The sequence below is a fragment of the Leucoraja erinacea genome, chromosome 4, assembly GCF_028641065.1.
Source record: "Leucoraja erinacea ecotype New England chromosome 4, Leri_hhj_1, whole genome shotgun sequence".
NCBI lineage: Eukaryota > Metazoa > Chordata > Chondrichthyes > Rajiformes > Rajidae > Leucoraja > Leucoraja erinaceus.
In genome coordinates this window covers 16,723,196-16,747,499 of record NC_073380.1, presented here as the reverse complement: position 1 = coordinate 16,747,499, position 24,304 = coordinate 16,723,196, and the positions used below count along the sequence as shown (strand labels likewise).

At 38.7% G+C, this 24,304-nt stretch overlaps 1 protein-coding gene across 2 annotated transcripts in view; it reads left to right on the top strand.

The window, feature by feature from the left end:
* Positions 1-24,304, top strand: part of fbxl2 (F-box and leucine-rich repeat protein 2) — a 144,832-nt gene that overhangs the window by 69,147 nt on the left and 51,381 nt on the right. For both annotated transcript variants that reach the window (XM_055633817.1, XM_055633816.1), the window contains exons 4-7: positions 1,348-1,422; positions 3,017-3,111; positions 5,556-5,624; positions 5,702-5,797. In XM_055633817.1, coding sequence (XP_055489792.1) covers positions 1,348-1,422; positions 3,017-3,111; positions 5,556-5,624; positions 5,702-5,797 — 335 coding nt within the window. The remainder of the gene's footprint in view (positions 1-1,347; positions 1,423-3,016; positions 3,112-5,555; positions 5,625-5,701; positions 5,798-24,304) is intronic.

Sequence of the window (24,304 nt, the reverse complement as noted above, 5' to 3'; positions counted from 1 at the left end):
TAAAATTTGAAATGGGTACATTAATCTTGCTGTTTGTAAAATGTTAGCCAAAAATTGTATTGATTGTTCTGATAGCTCAGCCAGCGTGGCTGGTAACATCACTGTCGTTGGATGATAATCCTTTTGAATTGATGCCTGTAAGAAAAAGGAAGTCAATGCCCTATTTTGCTAGTTTTTATTTGAAAGTACATTTATTTAAGGACTGCAATTTGATTTTCTACTGTTTACCCTTTGGCACATGGATCGTGATATTGAAAATTTCACTTGTGCCCAGGTGCTGGAATTTAAAGTTTTGAAAAATTTCTTTGTGGTTGAGAAAGATAGATTTATTGTATGTTCAAGAAGGAACTGCAGGTCATTTTTGCTTTGATCTTCTGGAAGTACCATTCCTGGAATGCACTACCACCATAACGCACATTACCTGGGAACATGATAACACCAAGACATTGGAATTTAAACTCCGATGGAGGAATTCAAAAATAATATTTGAATCATAAGAAGTTTGGTTTAGAGATACAGCACGGAAACTGGCCTTTTGGCCCACCGCGCCGACCACGATCACATATACACGAGTTGTACCTAATCCCAATTTTGCATCCTACACACTGGGGACAATTTACAAAAGCCAATTAACCTACAAACCTGCATGTTTTTGGAATGTGTGAGGGAACTGGAGCACCCTGGAGAAAACCCATGTGGTCACAGGGAGAATGTACAAACTCCATACAGACAGCACCCGTAGTCAGGATCAAACGTGGACTCTGGTGCTACTCCCAAGGGAGCTGTTCTACAATCCATATGCATGTTGACACATATCATGCTTGAAAGATGATTGAAAAGATCAAAATGAGAGAATTTCCAGTATAATACATGATATTGGAATGCCTCCAACCTTGGGTGAGGTCCTTATCCTAAATATTTATTTCTCCCTCCACTGCTGCTGCTTCCAACATTTTCTGTTATGCATTATATCTTCTGCGATTTTTTGAAACTCCAATTAATTAATCAGTTACTTGTCCAACAAAGCATGAATTGTGACAGGTGCATAATAAAAAGAAAAAAATCTACTAAGATTGTGATATATCAATTGCTTCAAGAACAATAAATATATTTACAGATGAAAGAAGAAATTTGAGGAAGGTAAATGTAGCTATATAAATATCAGCGTTAAGGAAATATTTAACTCCTCTGTGAATAAACAAATGTAAGTAATACAAATCCACCTGTAATTTGAGCATATGTCCAGTGCATGATCATGGTAAATATGCTGGGATGCCAATGAAAACTCTTGTTTTGATGTCATACAACATTGTAATGATGTCTTAATTGCTGTGGTTAATTATACAGGCGTGGAATATCCTGGCATTGGATGGCAGCAACTGGCAGCGGATTGATTTATTTAATTTTCAGACGGATATAGAGGTGAGGAACTACATATTTATTGTTTTCTTAAATAGACTGCAAAAGCATCCAAAATGAATGCATTTGTAACGTGTGTACATCTTTTTCTTAAGATTTTCTTGAACCTATTCGCAGTGTTATGTACCTTCAAATTTTTATATCTGATATAATTAAATTTAGAATATGTACATTCATTTCTGGTGTATCACAGAGAATTCTGCAACTTTAAAACATATATTGCTTACTATTTGAAACATTGCCCAAAGACAGCAGCAGTTAAAATTTACTGACGTTTTGGGTCTCAACCCGAAACATCACTTATTCCTTTCCTCCAGAGATGCTGACTAACCCGCTGAGTTACTCCAACTTTTTATGTCTATCTTCGGTTTAAACCAGCATCTGCAGTTCTTTCCTAAATAGTTAAGATTTTACTGTGATTTCAGTGTCATCTTATTCACACCTTATATTGTGCTGGTAACAAGTTGGCGACTAAACCGTCTCCACCACCTGGTTTGCCAGGTGAGGAGGGGGCTGTGGACCCCCAGCAGGATCAAAAACAAGACCTGTCAAGGGGCGGATGAGCTTCTAGCGAGCCAACGGCCATCCACACTTCAGTAAAAGTTGCGATCACTGTTGTCTGGAAGTGATGAAGATCGATGGTGAGCCAGTTGCACAAAATTTGGGATTTACTTATACAAACAGAGCCAATGTAGAATTTCACATAGCGTAGGTGGCACCTAATTTGGGATATAGCTGATACTGAGCGAATAATGAAATATAAGTGAGATTGATTAAATTTACCTAATGTGTAAGTGGTAAATTATTTTTTGGCGAAGTGTAATGCAGTACATTTTGGTATAAACAAAACACAAAGCCGCATTTGGAAAACGAATAGATTAGATTAAAAATCCAAGTTTATCATCACATCAATCACATCATCGTGAGCAATTACAGATAACAATGTGGCCGAACAAGATAATTTCTACAAAATATACAAGTAGAGCTCTAGCATAGAATTTGAACATTAAAGGTGTCGTGTCTACCTTTTCTATAACTTATCTGGACCACACAGAATACTGTGTTTTGTGTGGATCTTCATATTATAAAAAGAATGGATGTACGCAAGATGGTGCAGAAAAAATATTGCAACAGAGATATTATAATTTATCAGAGCAGTTTACTCTCTAGAAAAGAGAAAACACACGGTGCAATTTTTGAAACAAGGCCTCTTTCATGGGGCTGTCTAGTTAGATGTACTTTTTACTTGCATTTGCTCTTGTTCACTCTCTCCCACTCACTTTTGCATGTGCCAGATCTCGCTACTGCTCAATTATTTACAAATGCAATTTTAAAAACATAATTGAATCTGTGTTCATCGCTCTCAAACAATGCATTCAATTAATAGTTTATTTTTTACTATTAGTTCTGGCTCCTTGCTAGTTACTTCAAATTGGTGTTCTCTGTTTCTCTTTAGTAATTTATCTAAACACAGCCTTTCTGTTTCAAGAATAAGTTTCACCTTCCTTAGGAGTCTTCCTCTTCTGTATTTACATTTATGCAGATTTCTAACATAGGAGCTTTTAAATATAAACAATGTTTTTGTCCACGACTATAGGGTCGTGTTGTGGAAAACATCTCTAAACGTTGTGGTGGATTTCTTCGACAACTCAGCCTGCGCGGATGCCTTAGCATTGGTGATGCTTCTCTGAAGTAAGTGAATTGTTTTTGCAGGAGGTAATTTCAACACTTTAAAAGTGTTCATGTGAACCTTTCTGAATTATTTGAGGTAATAAGAATTGTCGATGAGTGCCAGAAATTGCAAAGTCATGGATGTAGTCCAATGCCTCAACAAAACTAGTCTCCCCACTCCCTTACCATCAACTCCATTTACAGTTCATGCTCTTGGGAAAGCAGCCAACGTGTTCAGACCATTTATACCATAGTCATTCCTTCTCCCTTCTCCTGTTGGGCAAAGGTTTGAAAGCTTGTAATTAGAGGTTCAGATCCACCAATACAATGCAATGGCATACCAGTAGCAGTTGAAAAATTACTATACATGTTAAGGCTACAATAATGACTTGTAATGCAGGTCGGGCAAATGTGTTCACCCTTCCTAGAGTCCCAGATCTATGCAGTGTGAAAACAGACCCTTCGGTCCTCCTTGCCCATGCTGACCAAATTGGAAATCTAGGCTAGTCATTTACCGGCATTTGTCCCATTTCCCGCCAAAACCAAATATCAGTCCAAATGTATTATGGAAGTCATGGTATTTGCTTCTACTGCTTCCTTTGGAAATTCATTCCAGTTACGGACTACTGTCTGAATGGAAAAAGTTGGATCCCTCTTAAATTTCTCCTCTCTCACTTTAAATCTGTGCCCTCTAATTTTAGAATCCTCAATCCTGGGAAAAAGACTGAGAGTGTTCACTTTATCTATGCCCCTCATGATTCTGTATATTTCAACCAGGTTACCCCTCAACCTCATGCGCTCCAAAGAAAGTCTCAGTATATTCAGCCTCCCTCTATAACTCAAGCCATAGGTGCAGGCAACATCCTGGTGAATCCTTTCCAATGTAATGACAGCATTCATATAGCTGAGTGACCAGAACCGTCAACAGTATTCCAAGTACTCAACAACTAAGAGAAAACAAACTGCAGAGTATTTGTCAGACACGATTTATAACTGCATCATTTTCACCTGAAAACTCTTACGAATTTACCTGTCAGCAACTTTCCATAAAGGGAATGAAATGAAGATTCAACTGGTTTTAGGGATGGCAGGTCTACTGTATAAAACATCAACAAGTCGGATGCAGAGAGGATATTTCCAGTGGCTGAAGAGTCAAGACACTGTCTCAGAATAAAGAATAGGCTATTTAGAACTGAGATGTACCAAACAACTTTTTAAGTGTTTGGGGACCATTTATCAACCATCTCAAAGTCCAATAATTTCATAATTTCATATTATCTGCAGTGATGTAGTCCTGTGACCTTTACTTCTGCTTTTGCAATGCATGACTGTGTAGCACCATGTGGATTGTACCAATACTGTTATGTCTGGCGGCTTTGTTTTATTTATTTATTTATTTATTTTTTAAAATTATAATTATTTGTTTTTCCTTCCTTTTTTTTTCCTGTTGTCTTTTTCAGTTTTTATTTATTTTATTTTTTTTGTTGTTGTTGTTTGTTTTGTTCAGTTTTGTTATAAAAAATTGTATAAAATAATAACAAATATTAAAACAAAAACAGAACTGAGATGTATTCATGCAGGGTGTGTTGAATCTTTGGACCGTGAGGGCTGTGAAGATTCACTCATTCAGTTTGTTCAAACTTAACATGATGGATGTCTATGTGCAGGGAATCAGGAACTTATGGGGATAGTGTGGTAGAATATTGCAAAAATAGTAGATCAGCCATAACCTTGATCAGGAGAGTAGACTTGAAGGGTCCAATTACCTATTCCTGCATCTTTTTCATGTTCTTAACTGCATTTGTGTCATATTTAAAGTCAGCAAAATACTGCAGATCGCAGAAATCTGAAACAAACACCCAAACTGTAGTCACAAGGAACTGCAGATAGCACTTTGTGTCTTTTTCACAAATTAGAAAGCAGGTTAGGCTGCATCTGTGGAGAGAGTGATAGACATTGTCTCATGCCGAATGAAAGGAAAGGATTGTGATAGGCCAGGCAGTGGATGAGACCTAGTGAGGAGCAATAGTATCTTTGGCTGAGACATGGTGGTGAAAGCTAGAGAGTAAAGAAAACTATGTTTGAAGTAGGCTTTTTATTTTGACATTGTTCATATATGCTACTTTCTTGAATGGTTTACTGCTTCCATGCTGCTAAAATCAATCTTGTTGAATATTATTGTCATTCATACTACCAGTCAACAATGGAAGTAGCCTGTGCAATTATCTGGTTATTATTTGTATCGAGTCGAACTTGTTATTTTTACAGTAATTATGTTTCACATATTAATGTGATATCCTGAAAAATTGATGTGCCTATATGTCGAGAAGGAACTGTGTTCATTATTTCTTGTGAAATTAATACTTTTGGTGTCAAAAGAATTGCAGAAACAATAGTTTAAAGGATAATTTATGATTTTCTCATTATTTATTTTGTAAATTGAATCTACTTGTTTTTGCCTTCAGGACCTTCGCGCAGAACTGTAAGAATATTGAAGATTTAAATCTCAATGGTTGCACAAAAATTAATGATAGGTAAGTAGAAGGTATCTATATTTCATTGATTTGTGTTATTTGTGAGGTGAGTAATATTTTTGACTTTTTTTTTGCAGCACCTGTGTCAGCCTTAGTAAATTTTGCACTAAACTGAAAAATCTAGATCTCACATCTTGTGTATCTATAACAAACAACGCGTTAAAGGCTTTGAGGTATGTAATATTTGACTTTCTTGGATTGTTATTGTTCACTCACAGTGTGCACTGTTTTATTTAGTTTTAATGTCATGACCAACAGCTCTTTTGCTGTACTCATTGTTCTATGTTGATTTAAAATGAGGCAAAAAAAATCTCAGATCTTCAAGGCAATAAATGCTACAAGAATGGATGAAGTACAAATTCAAAGATTGAATGCAAACATTAAACATACAAATATATTGCAAGGAATCTCATAACCCATTTAATATTGGGGGGAGATAGTCTGTAAAATGTGGAGTTGTTAAAAATGGGAATATGGGCAATATGAATAGTAGACATTGGCTAATTGTGGCTTAATAGGAACGAATATTGAACAGGGGACAAGGATTTATCAAGAGTAGCATAAGAGAAAAAAAGTGGGATTAAAATTATCATAGTAATATCTCCAGATGTTCATCCAGGATTAATTTGAATGCATTGATGAGAGCTTTGAGATATTCCAACTATAATTAGACCTTTTCCTCAATTTGTAGTGGAAAATGGAATGCCTTAAATTTTCTGTTGATTTGGGCAAATCAACATGGATTTGTGATTTGTGAAGGCTATGTAGTTTGAAGTGATAAGTTCAAGTTCAAGTTTACATTTATTGTCACTGTACCAATTGGTATAGCGAGATTTGGGTTGCCATACAGCCATACAAATAAATAAAAAGAACACAACACATGATAGAATTTAACATGAACATCCCCACACAGCAGAATCAACGTTTCCCCACTGTGAGGGAAGGCAATAAAAGTTCAGTCATCTGCCTCTATGTTCACCCATGGTTCACACTGAAGTAGTGAACAGGGGCAATGTCAACAGATGTTATTATTTGCACTTGCAGATGATGTAGACTGCTGCCTTAAGTTGAAGGTTATAGCATTTATGTTCTTTTTGATGTGGGTCTTCAGCTGATTGAGGAGTTTGACTCTGGGTGCACATATTCATTGGCAGTAGGGGCATATTACTGCCTGGTCGAGCATCACTTGCAGCTGTCGCTGGTCAGCTTCCCTCACGGCATCAAGTTGTTGAGAGACACAAGGAACTGCAAAGTGCACAAGAATCAAGATGTGGAGCATTGAAATGGAATGTGCCTTGGTGAACCAGATGGTGCCATGCTGAGCAGCTTGCTCTTTCTAAGTATTGGTGTCGCTGCTTCGATGACTGAGGGCAACCTTGAGCATGCAATTGTATCATTTTCTCTTGGCTGCCTTATTGAGCATTGGTCAACGGGGAGCTAGAAGAAGAGAACTTGACAAAGGAGACAGTTCTTGGCCATCTGGATATGCTGACCCATCCAGTGGAGCTTATTCTGAAAGTGTAAGGCTTTGATGCAAGTATTTACTTTAGATGATTTTCTCATTTGACACGAGCACTGCTGGTGGAAGACTCAATATTCTTAACCTGAAATTGGTGGATATTACAGATTGGTGCAAAAAAAAAGGGGAGTCAGCACCACCACCCTGTAAACCAAGACCTTCATTACTTCCATTATGTAATCTTGTATTATCATTATGCTGACTGGATAGCACGCAACAAAAGGTTTTCACTGTACCGCGTGACAATAAACTAAACTGAAGAGATAGGTTTCTTTTTGAAGATATTTTGTTGCAGCTTGAAGAAGCTGGGCTTCTGGAAAATGGAAACAATTTATTTAATACTGAGTAGGAAAGAACTGCAGATGCTGGTTTAAATTGAGGATAGACACAAAATGCTGGAGTAACTCAGCGGGACAGGCAGCATCTCTGCAGGGGGACATACAAAAAGTGTCCTGACCCAAAATGTCGCGGACCATTTCATTGACAGGTGGTGCCTGACCTGCTGACTTCCTCCAGGAGTCTGTTTTTTGCTAAAAGTGAGCATTTGCCATTGTTCAAACGTGTTCAATGATAATGGTGTGTGTTAGATTGTATTACCTTGAATCATTCAAAGTGTGGAGTCATCAGTTATTTAAACTACCAAATTAAAGTAAAGTAAAATATCCTTTATTGTCATTCAGACTTTTCAGTCTGAACGAAATTTCGTGCCTTGCAGTCATAACATAGAATAAAATAACAAAACACACAATAAACACAGATTTAACATACATCACAGTGAGTTCACCAGGTCCTCCTCACTGTGATGGAAGGCAAAAGTCTTAAGTCTTTGTCACTTCCCTCCTTGTTCTCCCTCTCCGTTGAGGCGATCCAGGCTTCCGATGTTGTGACCCCGCCAGGTGATGGTAAGTCCAACGGCCGCATCCGAGCTCCTCGAACGGGCCAGTTCAAACTCCGCGGCCCAGAGCGGTCGAAGCTGCCGAAGCTGCCACCCTCCAGTCCAGCGGACGAAGCTGTCATTGCGGGAGCTCCGGAAAACAGGTCACCAACCTGGGACCTGCGAGCTCCCGACGATGTCATCCACTGGGCCCGCGGCCGAGCCTCCGAAGTCGGGTCGGAAGTCGGGTCACCGCCACCACAGCCCCGAAGTCGGCCAGCCTTGCGTTGGAAATTCCTGGCTCTGCCTCCAAAGCCTCGATGTCGGTCCTAGTTGGAGGCCCCCAGCTCCGCCAATAGGCCTCAGCGCAGATGGAGACGGGGGATACGACTATATTGGCTATATTTAAGAGGGAGTTAGATGTGGCCCTTGTGGCTAAGGGGATCAGGGGGTATGGAGAGAAGGCAGGTACGGGATACTGAGTTGGATGATCAGCCACGATCATATTGAATGGCGGTGCAGGCTCGAAGGGCCGAATGGCCTACTCCTGCACCTAATTTCTATGTTTCTAAGAAAAGGTCGCATCCCCCCGAAGGAAGAGACAAAAAACACGTTTCTCCCACCCCCCACACATACACAACCTAAATTAACTAAAATTAACTAAAACAGGACAAAAAGAAAACAAAAAAAAAGAGAAGACAAACGGACTGCAGGCGAGCTGCAGCTGCAGAACAGCGCCGCCACTTCCGGAAAATTAGGCTGAAGGAGTTATTTTTCTAAGAACTCTAACAAATCTTGCATCGCTTTTGTTATAACAACTGTTATGGCTAATATTCATTGAACCACTATAATTTTATTGAGCTGTCCAATGTCTTGCATTTGATTACAATTACAATTTGATTTTTGTGCCATCGGAATTAAACATAGTTCTTATTTTGAATCTTTTAGGAAGATTAGGCAGATCTCCGTAATTTTCTTAATATTTCTACTTTTGCTCGAATAGTTTCCTCCCATATTCCTCAGTCACTTCCTACTTTTTTATATTCTCTCTCTCTCTGCATCCTTATTTTATCTAGTTCGTAAATGTGTTTGCAAAATGGGAAGGAAGCCACAAAACCAAGCAGAAACATCAAATGTGGATTTGGAGACAACAGCCATGGCAGGTTAATGCTTGGGTTGAGTTTGCTGAGAGAAAAAATACCATAGGTACAGCGTTCGGAGTAATCTTTGAAAGGCAATGATTTGGGATGCTTAAACCTAGCACTGCTGTTTCACATTATTAACTACCTGCATTTGTTTTGCATCCGTTTCAAGAACAGTTGCTGCTCACAGCATTTGAATCTGGAAAAGGAACAAATGTTATACTTGTGAAAATATCTGTTCTCCAAGTGAAAGCTATAAATAACAATCAAGGGACACAGTACTGTTTGCCACCACATTGGAACCTACTGGAGGGATTTGTCATACTGCAAGTTAGGTTTGGAAGAGAGGAATAACATTGGCTGTGCACTCTTTGTCCTCCTTACAGCCAGAAATTACTAATTACTTTTAGTAGCTGAACTAATTACTTTTATTCGTCATTTGACAAGATGGCTACTTACTATTAATCCATTGTTCTATAGACACAAATTGTTGGGCAGGCTATTTGAAATCATGGACCAAACTTGGGCAAGGAGTTTGGACACAACAAAGCAATGCATCGTACGATGAAAGGGTGAAATGCAATCGGCTAATGGGGAGTCAATTTACAAGCAGTGTGATTAATAGATTTGCTTTTGCATTATACTTATGAATAAATCAACAATAGATGTTTAGTAGGAAAAAATGATTTTATTTAATCAAAAAAAGGCTAACCTTTTGGTCAGCGTGGAAGTGTCAATAAATTGAATTGAAGATGGAGCTTGTTTTGTGCTCATTTTCTTAAGTCCTGGAACAACAAATTGCTTTTTTCCCCCCACAAATATCCAATGCTATCTCACTGACAGATTGGAACATTTTATTTAATACTAATGAAGCTGATAAATGATGGTTGTATAGTTTATTTTAATGTTTTCCCATACCTGCATAATTTTAAAACCATAATGAGCATGTCTTTTACATAATTAAATGCTGGCATTTAAAGTGCCCATTAATCATCTTTGTCCACAAGCTCTTGTTTCAGTATTCGATCGTTGGCCTTTGATTTTGATGCAGTAAACAACTGTCTGCAGACTCATCAATTTTATATTCTATTCAAATTAATGAAAAACTTTGACATCAACTAGTAAATTTAGACTTTTCTAATCATGTGTTTAACCATCTCTGAAGAAAAAATAATCACGAAGCTTAGCTGATAAAGGTCTTTTTATCCTTCAGGTGCATGTTATTCTGAAGATAAATGAGTATTTAAAATTTTGACTTTATTGGATAAGTTATACTTGTATACTCAGCATACAGCCAAACTCTACTGTAAATCTTTGATAATACCAGATTGATTAGATAACCCTTCATTATTGAAAGGAATCGGTGTCGCTCAGGGGGTATATTGAAAAGTTTGATATCCATAATGAAGTGCCAGAGTTCTATTGCAGCACCGAGAATGATTTCCACAGAATACATTTTTCAATGGTAATGGCACTGTGATGTCAGTTTTCTGATTTGCTTAACTTCATACTACAGATCATTTTATTAACCATCATGATGCCTCCAGAACTTTCAAGACTGTTCTCGTTGGATGAATATTGCTACAAATTACTTGATGCTCCATGTCAACCAGTGCAAACTAACCTACCTGTTTGTCACCCATCCACATCCATGACAACATTAATTCCATGGGCCCACCATTAGTACAAAATGTATCATTTATAATGGACAAAGGTTTCTTCATTGACGCCTCCCAACTTCTAATCTCTACCACCCAAAAAATGCACGAATGTGCCAGCAACTCGCAGGCCACACATCATCTTGCATTCAAAATGTATTGATGATCCTTCAAAGCTAGGTAGTGATAATTGAAATCCTCTATCTGGCAACACTTCGAGAATACAAAGGCTATAGCAGTTTCAGGATTATATTCACCACACTCTTGTTGATGGCCGTTAGGAATGCAATTAATGGTGCACTTGGTCTCAATAGATTCTGTTTTTGCATGATTGTTTTTTTCAAACAAATACTTTGCCTCTGGGAGATAATTACAATATGAACGTAAGTAGCTGAGCATTCCATGAACTATAAAAATATGCAAATTAATTATACCTTTGAAACTGCCCCTGTGCATTATCATATGGTTCCAATTCAATGAATCTTTCCCCAAGTTCCTGAACTGATACTACCATGAAAGGAATGGCTATTAGGAAGTGAATTCAAATAAGTAAAAAGACCCAGCAGTTCAGGCAATATCAGTGGAGAAAGAAACAAGTAAAGTTTCAGATTAATGAGTTGATGTATGATCATTGACAAGAAGCTTTATCTCTCTCCACATAAATTAAGTGTTCACTTGTATTTAATTACTTGTGCAACTGTACCACCATAAATATATATTTTTGAAATGTGAAATGCATGCCTAATGCTCTTCATGAATTTGAGAAGCAGGAGTAAGCTAGTCAGCTCCTCAATACTACTCTGCCAATTGACAAACAGTAGTTGATCCAAAGTGTTCCCAACACTACTTGCCTGGTCTCCTCATTCCTTTTGACTCATTGATTACAATGTTACTAAATTAAAGAAAGTAAAATGAAACAATTAAAGTAGTCAATTTAGAACCTGCAACAGTCTTCATCAATTAGTGAGTACTTTAATTGATCCATGACAGGGTGGCCCATGTTATGTTGTCAATGTTAACATTTATCCAAAGTTATTGCCGAGCTTTTGAACATAGATTTGTTTGCATTGGGAAGCTGATCTAGTTCAGTTCTCTTCATAGAGCACTTGTATGCAAAGGGACAACAATTTAAAAAATAGTTCTCATAAAGAAAAAATACTCTGATATGCGGAATATAACCTAAGAATTATAAATTACATTTAAATTATAAGTGGCTAAACTTGAGTAATGGATGTTAGCAGTAAAAAACTAGCTGAAGTTAATACAAGAGCTTCCATGTGTGCAAAGGTTGCAGAGATACTAACCAGGGTGCTGCACTGATTTAGCATCACCCAAAATTGAATGTATAAATGAGACTTGCACAAACACTGAAGCAGGTGTAAACTGTAAGATTGAGATATCCAGTGTTTCGTTCACTACCTTGGGATGGCAGTTTTGAGGTATCCATCTTCCCTGAAGTAGGTGGTTTATTTTAACTTAAATGGTCACCCCCACCCCTTGCTGCTGTTGTCATGAGTTTGCTTCTTTATCATCCGCTTTGCCCAAGTCCCAATAATCTTGGTTATCTGCACATTGCGACTTTATTCCTCTAGCAAAAAAATGCTCATCCTCCATCACTTTGGCACCTTTCCAAAAGTAAACCTTGCCAGAATCACTTTCTGTACAACATTAGATATAGTCTGGGATAACAGAAGGGTCGGCCTTGGTATGCAAATGCCTTCTCTTATCTCGGTTACAAATATCAGGGGTCCGATGCCAGGCCTGTCAAACAATTACCACTGGTCATGGTTTAGAAGCCCATTTAAGACCACATGACAGAGGCTAAATGGTCTAATTCTGCTCCTATCGGGTCTATCCATCATGGTCGATCTATTTTTTCCTCTCAACCTTTTCCCCGTGTCCTTTGACACCCTTACTAAACAATAATCTATCAATGTCCACATTAAAAGTGTCCGATGATGGCTTCCACATCCTTCCTCAGATATGGGGCCCAAAACTGCGCACAATATTCCAAATGTGGCTTTACCAGCTCCTGATAAAGCCTCAGCATTACATCCTTGCTTTTATATTCTAGTCCCCTTGAACTGAATGCTAGCATTGCATTTTTCTTCCTTAACCGCTGACTCAACCTGCAAATTAACCTGTGTAGGAAGGAACTGTAGTTGCTGGTTTACACCAAAGATATACACAAACTGCTGGAGCAACTCTGCGGGTCAGGCAGCATCTCCATAACAATAGAATAGATGATGCTTCAGTCTCTTTCGAAACCCACCTTCAGAACACCAAAGCCAAGGTCAACACTCGCAACAACATCCTGCGCAAACTGGTAAACTCAAAGTGGGGCGCTGATCCACCAACCATCCGTGCAACTGCCCTAGCCCTGTGCTTCTCCACAGCTGAATACGTGTGCTCAAGCTGGAGCTGCTCCCACCACACCAAACTGGTTGACACAGCCCTCAACGACACCTGCCGCATTATCACGGGATGCATAAAGACAACGCCAGTCCCGTGCCTCTACGCCCTAGCTGGTATTGCCCCCTCCCCCTCATATCAGACGATCCATCGTCGCCCAAGACGAGCGGAGAGCACAGGAGATCGATACCAGGCACCCCCTGCACGGACACACAGCACCTCCACCCCGACTGAAATCTAGAGCCAGTTTCTTGCAGACAGTCCCACCTCTCCAGACAACCAAAGAAACAGCAAGGACCAACATCTGGAAAGATGAATGGAACCAGCTCAACACACGAGCCCACGACTGGATGGAGAGAGGAATCACTCCGACTGAATGCCTCGCCAGCGGGCACGACCTCCCATGGCCAACCTGGAAGACCCTCAACAGATTACGAGTGGAGCAGGTGAGGTGCAAAGCACTTATGAAAGCATGGAACTACCAGGCAGAAGACACATGCAGCTGTGGAGCAGTACAGACAATGTCCCACCTACTGGAGTGTGACGACGCCCCCCAATGCAGCCCCCAGGACCTGGCTGAACCAACCCGACCAGCTGTGACCTGCGCCAGATACTGGCAGAACGACATCTGAGATTGCAACGGACGCGAAGAAGAAGAAGTCTGAGGAAGGGTTTCAACCCAAATTGTCACTTATTCCTTTTCTCCAGACATGCTGCCTGCAAATTAACTTTGGGAATCCTGCACTAGCACTCCCAAGTCTCTTTGCACCTCTGATTTCTGAATCCTCTGAACATTTAGAAAGTAATCTACACCTTAATTCCTTCTGCCAAAGTGCATGACTGTACACTTTGCTATGCTATATTCCATTTGCTACTTTCCCCACTCTCCCAACCTGTCCAAGTCCCTCTGCAGCTTCCCTGATTCCTCAACACCACCTGCCTCACACCTATCTTTCATCCGCAAACTTGGTCACAATGATAAAGGTTACTTTTTTGCATATCTGTCATTTGTTCTATATCTTTCGACATCACCATCTATATCTCTCATTTTCCTTTCCCCTGACTCTCAGTCTGAAGAAGGGCCTCGACCCGAAACATCACCTATTCCTTTTCTTCAGGGATGATGTCTGACCCGCTGAGTTTTTTGTATCTATTTACAGATATTTACTTGGTCTTTTCAATTTTGTGACTGATGATCATAGAATTGTTAGATCTGAATTTTGAGTTTGGATCCTTTCAAAAATTAAGCCTTATTAGCTGGTTGTAATTGCTATTCATCCAAATTGCAATATGGATACATAGTTGTGATCTTCCTCTTTCTGCAGTCATTTTCAAAGATTTCAATGATTTGATTAACAATTCATTTTATATACTTAAATCTTGGTAATTTCCAATTAAATAGTCCAATAATTAATTGGATCTCTCCATTACCCAGTATGAGATTTTCTTCCTGAAAGGTTTTTGGAGGACTTTTATAAAAGATGAAAGTGATAATCTATTCCCTTGTTACATTTATTTCTGGGAAGGGAAGAAGGAACGGAGTGAAAATTACAATCACCAGGGAAGTGGTAGTGAGCAAATTGTTGGAATTGGAAGCTGCCAAGTCCTCAGGTTTTGACGAACTCTATCCTGGGGTTATAATTGTGGCATGTGTTGTCATTGATGCATGGTTTTAATTTTACATAATTCCCATGATTTGGAGAAATGTTCCATGAGATTGGGGAAAGGTGAACATGGTTCCTTTATATAAATGGGAAGGGAGACAAAGCTGGAAATTGCATGCCAGTTAACTGAACATGTTACTGCACAAAATGTTAGAAACTTTTTTTTTAAATACTGCTGGCTGCACGTTAAAATTGACGGTAATCAAGAAAATTCGAATGGTTTCATGAAAGTGAAATCATGTTTGACCATTTTATTGGCATTCTTTGAAGAGATAATTTGTAATAGTTAAAGAAGAATTGGTAGATATCTTAAACCTGGATTTTCAAAAGGCATTTGATAAGGCACTGGATCAATGATTATCATGGAAAATAAAAGCTCGCTGTGCAAGAGGTAACATTTTGCCACAAACAGAAAGCTGGCTGGCTAACAGGAAAGTGAGTAGGCATTAGTAGTCTATTCTGGTTAGTAAGATGTAACCAGTGGAGTGCCACTGGGATCATGTAAAGGCTTTGAATTTTTGAAATAATTTGTATATGTAACCTAAATGAAGGCATTGTTGTGTGAAGTTCTTACAGTCCCTACAGTCTTGTATTTACTCCAGTCTTGTCGGGAATTCATTTGGAGAATAAGCATTCCATAAAGCACATATGTTATTGAAACTCATTGTCATGGGATCACTTGTTCAAAGGGAGAGATTCTCCAGGTACATGAGTTGATCCGATGTTTTATATTGCAGTGAATTTCCTTCAGGGCAAGGATTATTTATCTTTTTCAGAGACTTTCCTATGTCTTTTTCTGATGATCCAGTGCATTGTCCTTGAAGATGAAGATTGTTAGTTACTTTTTGTCCTCTTGCCTAACTGATGCTAGGTCCACATGGTGCTGTAGTCAAATAGATACATTTCATCTTTTATTGATCGTGGAGTATCTTGTCTGCTAAGTGTTCTGTTACTTTTTCTGGATCCGGAAAAGACAATAAGCTGTATTGGAGTAAATAAAGCAGGATGAATTAGGAGGATGTGGTAAAATTGTGCTTAATTTATCCACCTAAGTAAATGATTTTAAATCCAACAGACTCAAAAGATTTTAGTTCATGGAAGTATGAGCTTCATAGGAGCTGCCCTTCAGATGGAAAGTGGCTGGGTGAGTTTGAATGAAACTTGCTGTGTTTGCTGTCATCTAGTGTTCAGTTTTAGAATAATTCAGTTAGTGAAACTAATGATTATCACTGCATTTCTTTTCTATCCTTAATACAACAATATCCCACGTGGGAGAATGGGCACTAATTTGTAACAAGGTTCCAATGAGGCGAGCGATAACAATGCAGAAGGGGATTCAAAATAATAAGATGGAATCAGCTGAACTTTTTGACATGCTCGCTGGTGAGCAGAAAGCATACGTAGGACAAAATTGAAAGGTCACATGGGAGGTTGGATAGCGAAGCTGGACTAGAAGATGTTGCGGAGAATGTATGAGATCGAGAATTTTGACGGGGACATTGATCTAGCAGATGAAGCTAAATCTGCATGAAAAATAGTGAAACGGTAAATGTAAGTGGAGAGAGTGGAAAAATCTAAGAGAAATCATGAATTGCTATATCATAGGTGATGGATAAGAATACAAGAAAGATAAATAGTTGTAGATTATTTGGTCCACCTGTTCCTTTTTCGTATTTTAGAAGGTTATGACTAATCTTTTATCTCAGTGCCACCTTTCGTCACAAATCTCGCATCCATTGATTCTCTTCGTATCTAAAACTCTAAACTATTTCTGTCTAGAATATAGTCAGTGCCTGTACTCCATGGCTCTTGGTAAATCCTGGGAATTATCTGCGTATCCACTAGATGAAGACATTTTTTTTTCATCCATAATGAATGGCTGACTCCTTAATTTAAGATTGAAATATGGACAGAAAATGCAAGGAACTCGAGTAGCATCTGTTGAAAATATTTTAATATGTATAAATAAAGACTAGTTAGTTTTAAATTGCAGAGAATGTAGGGTGGGAGACTGGTTGTTGTGATGATAATGAGGGAAGTTGTAAAGTGAAGGGAGCTAAGAAATGATGGCAGTTATGTGAATATGAACAAAATAACTTTTAGAAGGTTATGGGATACAGAGCCGTCGGACAAGGCTATTAGCTTTGCTCATTGACTTATACTGAGCCAGTACCACAGGTGGACAACTTGCAGTAGAAATGGCCAGTCTACTATACCCAAAGCGAATTCGCTGAAGGTACAGAATTAAATATTGAGTTTGGATGTTTGGAAAAGATGTTTGTATTGCGCCTCATTGTGGCAGTGCTGTTGGCCACAGGCAGATCAGAGTGGGGTGGGCAATATTGTATCCAGTTTGGTGCCAGACATGGGAAAACTGTCTTGGCAATGGTCATGGGCATTGGTAACAGGGCGGTGGAGTTGTTACCCAAAACACCCGACTCCTTGATTTCTTGTGTATCCGAACTCCGACTCCTAGGTATAATCATTCTAAATCTGCTATGATGACATTACACAAGATGGCACTTCATAAGAACTACATGAATCATCAGGCTGCCTTTTAAACCCATGTCCTTAAAGTTTTTAGTCTAATGGTTGTAGCTGTGCTATTGTGGCTTTTTTTTTATTGTTTATTCTTGATAAACATAATTCATTATGCTAAAAGAAAAAAAAAACATATAGGACTATGACAAAATTAAAATTCCATTGAGTTAAATTATAATTTATTAAATATATTAAATTATGGCCACAGGTATGAGCTAAATGTTTACCTTTTGTTTTTCGTCGTTCTGCAGCCAGATGGCAGCACCAATGTGATTTCTTATTCTCTCGGGTGGAAATAAAGTGTGCGGTATGTTTAAAAAGTGGGATTTTTTCCCATTTACGTAGTCTCTGAAATTTATGTTGAGGTCAGTCAGAGTCGGGACTTTTTTACCTACTCCGACTCCAGCAGCACCAAAATTGCTCAGACTCGATGACTTTGACTCCACAGTCCTGATTGGTAGATGCTGAATATTGATTTGCTCCTATTCCAATGTGTTTTAAGTGGGAATACCAACCAAAGAAAGGGTAAAAAGTGAAGTATTAAGTATTTCAAAATAACTTTGCAAGGGTAATATGAGAAACTATAGCTTGAATTTGTTTTCAAAAACACAGATTATGGGGTGAACAGGACTTGGTATGAGTTAGCAGCAGAAAGGAGAGCTGTCTTGGGGACGACGACGACACAGTGTACTGAAAATAAACTGTTTCCATCTACCAACATCCCCTACCCCCACTCCCTCTCTAACCCACCCGCAGTAGTCAAACATCATTATCTCTTAATAACAGCCGATTAAATTGACAATAATTGCTTCTATTGACACTTGTGCAACTATATGCTATTATATAATATAACATACAGCCTTTGTACCAAAAATAAACTCGTAGCTATTAAAAAGACCGTTATTTTTGAAAATCCTTGGTGGGGTGGGGGCAGAATGTTTTTTACAGATCTCTTTAGCACATGTCCCCATTTTTCTCATTGTAATTGTTTTACACATTTTTTGCTCACACACAAGGTTTCTTAGGAATACAACTATTGCATTGTAGCAGAACTGCCTGAATCATGCTTCTTTTTTTTTTTTTTTTTTAAGTTAGATAGTAAAGGATAGAAAGATGTGAAATATATAGTGTGTGAAGAAAGAAAACGAGTAAATGAAGAAAGTTGAGAGAGAAAATAGTGAAAAGAAAAGGAGATCATTATTTATAATCTTGACCAACCCTCGTCCAGTCCTGAAACAGTTATTTTTTACAATTGTGTTGCACCATATGATTCCAAAAAAACGACGAATGGAGACCAACTCGTTATGAATTGGTCTGGTTTATCCATTAGGAGGAATCGCATTTCCTCAAGATGAGCGGTGTCCAACATACTTGCAATCCACATTTTAAGCGTTGGTATTGATGTACCCTTCCAAAATTTAAGTATTAATTTTTTTGCTATTATTAAACCATAGTTAAGGAATAAATTTTGAGATGTGTTCAATTTATTCCCATCTTCCATTACACCAAATATAATCATTTCAGTATTAGGTTCCATTCTTGTCTTGAATAATTTTGTAAGTATTTCAAAAATATCATTCCAAAATCTATAAAGTTTTATGCAGGAAACTAAGGAGTGTGTTATAGTTGCCTTTTGGGCTAGACATTTATCACAAGTGGCGGATATATTTGGGTAAAATTTGTTCAATCTTGTTTTTGAATAATATAATCTATGTACAATTTTAAATTGAATTAGATTATGTCTTACATTAATTGAACATTTGTGAATATATATCAGGTATTTTTCCCATTTAACCTTCGTAATTTTTAGCATTAATTCCTGTTCCCACTCTTCTCTAAGTACCTCTGTCGATGGTAGGTCTATATTTAGAATACTATTATATAAATAGGATATTAATTTTTGTGAGTCAGCTTCAATATTCATTGCTTCTTCCAATAAGTCAGGAGTTACTTTTTGATATCCTTGTATATATTTTTTCACAAAGTCGCAAATCTGAAGATATTTAAAATATTGGTTGTTTTTCAATTTAAATTTTAATTGTAGTTGTTGGAATGATAGTAGGTTTCCCATTTCGTACATATCCCTGATCCTTCTAATTCCGAGACTTTCCCATTGGTTATATGTCTTATCAATAAGAGATGGTTTAAATAAAGGGTTATTCGCTATTGGCATTAACAGTGATAGATTTCTTAATTTTAAAGATAATTTTATTTGTTTCCAAATTCTTATTGTACCATATATAATTGGGTTCTTCTTATATATTGTGTTATTCCGTTTTTTTGGGGAAAAGAGGATCGTTCCTATATTACAAGGATGACAATCCTCCTTCTCCATTTTTATCCATTCTGTCTGTTGTGTAGAACTATCCAACCAATAAATCATATTCTTAATATGCACTGCCCAGTAATAATACATAAAATTCGGAAAATTCATGCTTCTGTGAAGACTTTTGCACTACTTATAAATTGCACTATTTCTAAATTGAATTCAATATAGTGAGATCCGAGGAAAGTATATTTATTGAATACCATTTTGATGACTTGTGTAAGTGAGTTTACACTGGAGATTGTAGCTCATTCATTATTCACCTTCCCACTATGTTCAAACAAATATGATATTAAAATGGACTGCACCCATTTGCTGGGTTTTGGAGAGTTGTACTGAATCACTTTCCTTTGGTCATAGTACATAGTCATGGTACTTTTTCTATTAAGATTGCGTCCCTTTCCCAGATGCAATAAATACTCATTCCTTTACAATTAAAATAGGCAAACTGTTGTTTAGTTGAATAATAAAGTGTAAACTTTAGAGTTGATCTAGGAATATTTATAATTATGTATATTCGAAGATTATTAATGGTTGGAAAATTGTTGCTCTGGAGGATTTTTCCTGGTATGCATTAAAATGTTTTTTGTCTTGGATTTATTTTTCCTTTTAATATACTAGACTGCGAAATGATTTTTTTAATTCTTCTCCTACAGAGACAACCTTTACTTGCCCTGTTAAGATCAGTAAATTACTCAGGGAATAGAGTAATCTTCATATTTTAGGATTGTATGAAATATTCTTGTAATCCTTTTGGGATTAAAACTAGCTGTTTGATTTTTGGCCATTCTATGTGTAATATAAATGTAAAATATTGATGTATTGATTATGTTGGATATTGTAAGGGAGAGAAGCAGAGTTGCTGATTCAGCGTGATGCTGTATGGACATTCTTGCAAGGAGTTGTTCTGTTATGTGATGCTCATTTATTGCACAAGTAGTTGTTTTGCATTTTATTATCTTTTACTGTACAGCTTTTGGAGAGAATCTAGGCTTAGAAAATCTTTTACACAACAGAGTAAAACAATGCTGTGCAGTTGGAAACCAATTTAACCTGAGTAGAACAATTTTGCACACATCCCTCAGTGTCTTTTACGCCATTGGAAATCCACCCCCTAACCTCTGGATGAGGTTTTTATTCGTGCTTGCAGCATTTGCCAGCTAAAACTCCTCCAAATGACACCTGTCAAGTTGGAAAAGGGAAAATATTTATCCAGCATTACTTTTCATCCTTACCAGTCTGAAAAATAACAGTTCATTCTTAATTATTAAATAGCTGTCTTTCACTAGCTTTATTTCATTGAAATTGTGCTAGTGGAAGCTGCATTCTTTATTCTTTGATCTGTTGCTTTCTTTGATACTCCTTCATGCTAGAGGCTAGTTTGATTGTCCATCATTGCCAAGGTTATGATCATAAAGCTTCCTTGTTTCTTACCCAAGCTAGAAGACTTCATGTACTCTCGATGGATGGTCAAAGTTTTTTCCCCTGGGTGGGAAATCTAAAACTCGGGTATGGATTTAAGGCGAAAGGGGACAGATTTAAAAAGGGACCTGAGGGACATTTTGTTCACATAGAGATCGGTGGTAGATGAAAAAAAAACTGCCAGGTGAAGTAGTAGAGGTGGGTTTAATTACAATGTTTAAAAACATTTAGATAGGAACTTGGACAGGAACCTTCTGTAACATGAGCCAAATGCAGGCAAATGGGACCAGCTCAGGTAAGGACTTTAGCCAGCATGAATCAGTTGGGCTGATCGATCTATTTCTGTGCGGCTATATGATCATTGTTGTGTTATGAATACCACAGAAAATATTATGTACTCTCAAGATCACATTTAATAGAATAATATTGCTTGTATATATAGTTATTGGACTTTGCATTTCGGAAAAGTCCCAGCTGAGAGGAAGACAGCAAAATACTGAAAATATTGGGGGTGAAAATGACTTCTGGACAGTTGGTTAGGAAAATGAAGGAAATGGTAACAGAATACTTATACAGCTGAGTGAGTATAATTTTATGGATGAGAAATTGTGTTCAATCAATTGATGACATTTGACAAAGTAACTAGCATGTTAGATAACAAGGAAGACAATGGATGTAGCAAATTTTGTTATACAAAATTTGGGCTGTGAAGTGCCGCATAAAAGATTACCGCATTAGATAAGCATCTGTGGACTTGCGTAATAGGTTAAGTCCAGGGCGTCAGATATGGGGCTTTATGTGTGGGCCAGATATATTGTCAGTGCAGAGGGGCTAGGAGAAAGGCCAAGTGTGCATCCAGAGTCAAGGTCTGGAATGGTACTAGGTGTGCAGCCAAAGCTGGGACAATGGGAGTGTTCAGCACTAGGGACCTAAGCAGGTTAGCAGCTATGATTAGGGTAGAATAGGGGGCCAGGTGTAAGGCTGGACTCAGGGTCAGAATGAGAGAAGGTATGCAACTGGAGTCAGGGTCAGGAGCAGTAACAGGTGTGCAGTGAGACCCAGGTTGGTCAACATGGGCCAAGTGTTTGATTATAATCTGATTTCCATACATGAATCACCTGTTGATCAGAGCTTGGCTCTACTGTGGAATGTAATTAGGGATGTAATGTAGCCTAACCTTATTCATAGATAATCCAATTTAAAGCATAAATATTGCATTCAAGTGTAAGTTAAAAGACTCACTACAGTATGCACCAGATTGCACAATTTCAAGCTGAACAATGCAAAAGTTCCATACCAATGGGACATTGGTATGGGAGACCCATACCCCCCTCCCAGACATCCCCCTCCCATACCCCCCCCCCCCCCCCCCCCCCCCCCCCTCCCATACCCCCCCCCCCCCCCCCCTCCCAGATGATAGTCAATTTCAGGAAAGAGTTCCCAGGCGAAGCTATAGCAGATATAATGACAACTTTTAAAAGGCATTTGGACAGATGTATGAAAAGTTTAGAGAGCTGTGGGCCAAATGCAGGCAAACGGGCCAAGCCCAAAATGCCAACTTGGTCAGCACAGAAGTGATGGGCCGAGGGACTTGTTTCATACTGATTATCTCTCATACTCTGACTAGTTTTCGGATTCAGGATAATGCTGATTAATTGTGAAGAGGTGTTTAAAAGCAGAGAGTTTAGGTAAGACAGTAGAAATTTAGAGAGAGCCTGAGGGTTTTTTTAACCTAGAGGGTGGTTGGAATCGGGGGTGGAAATTGGTATCAAAACATGGGGGAGGGACACAATTTCTTGGTGCGCATGCGCGCACACACACACGTGCGAGGCTTCAGCCGTGGGCCCTGTTGACGGTAACATCGGGGGCTGACCTGGTTGGGGACCGACTCTGAACTCCAGCAACAGAAGCTTCATCCGCTCCGAATCGTGGGACTTCGATCGGCCGGTTCACAGGGCCTATCATCGCCCGGCGCAGCTTATATTGGCCACGAGATCTTCCATCGCCCGGCGGGGGCTTCAACATCGGGAGCCTCGATCGCCTCGATGCAGCAATTTGACCGCGTGTCGGTGGAAGATCCCGCGGCTGATTTTAAGCCGCTCCGGGTGAAAGTCCCCCGCGAACGGGCCGATTCAAGCTCCGCTCTGTGATCTTTGCTTCACCCGGACGTCTCCCTCCTCCAATCACAGCGCTCTATCCTCAGTCCCACCCCCTTACTTCTCACCCCCTTACACCCCCCTCCTCCAATCATCGCGCTAAATCATCATGTCCCCCCCCCCCCACCCTGCCTGCTGACTGCCGTCTCTCTCATCCAATCGGCGCCCTCAATCATCAGTCCCACCCGCACTGCCACAGATAGCGGAGATTTTTAACATTTTTTTTTTTTCACCGAATTTCAAAATACGGATTACAAAACGTGGGGGGGGATTGTTCCCACCTCTCAATAAATGAGGGTGGTGTGTCCCCTTTGTGCCCTCCACCCCCGGTATTTCCACCCATGGTTGGAATGTGAAACAAACTACCCAAGTGGATGGTATTCTCATGCACTTATACCTGTAATGTCCCTAGACGAGCTCTTAAATTGCCACGGCATAGAAGACTATGGAGCAAATGCTAAGAAATGGGTGTTGTGCCGAAGAGTATTTGATGGTTGGCTTAAACACTTTGGGCTGAAGAGCCTGTTTCTGTGCTGTAAGACTGACTCTTCTGCACATCTTTTTTTCTAATCTGTTTCTAATGTTCTTTGTCAAAATGTTCCTTTAATCGAATTCATTCAATTGTGGTTTAGATCTTAACAATTCCCTCCAGCTTATTATTTTTGTGTCACTGAAACATAAAAAGTTATTTTACGGAATATGAACCCAAAGACCAATATAAGAAAATTGCTTATGGTTATAATCACATTGTTATTATGGAGGTACACGAAAATGCTGGAGAAACTCAGCGGGTGCAGCAGCATATATGGAGTGAAGGAGATAGGCAATGTTTCGGGCCAAAATCCTTCTTCAGACCCTTGTTATTATGGAGCATTTTTTTTAATCAACATTTTTTACAATATTTTCAACAGCATCTACATTTACTCTTATCACTGGAAGAAATAATGTTCTTTCATTTGCCACATA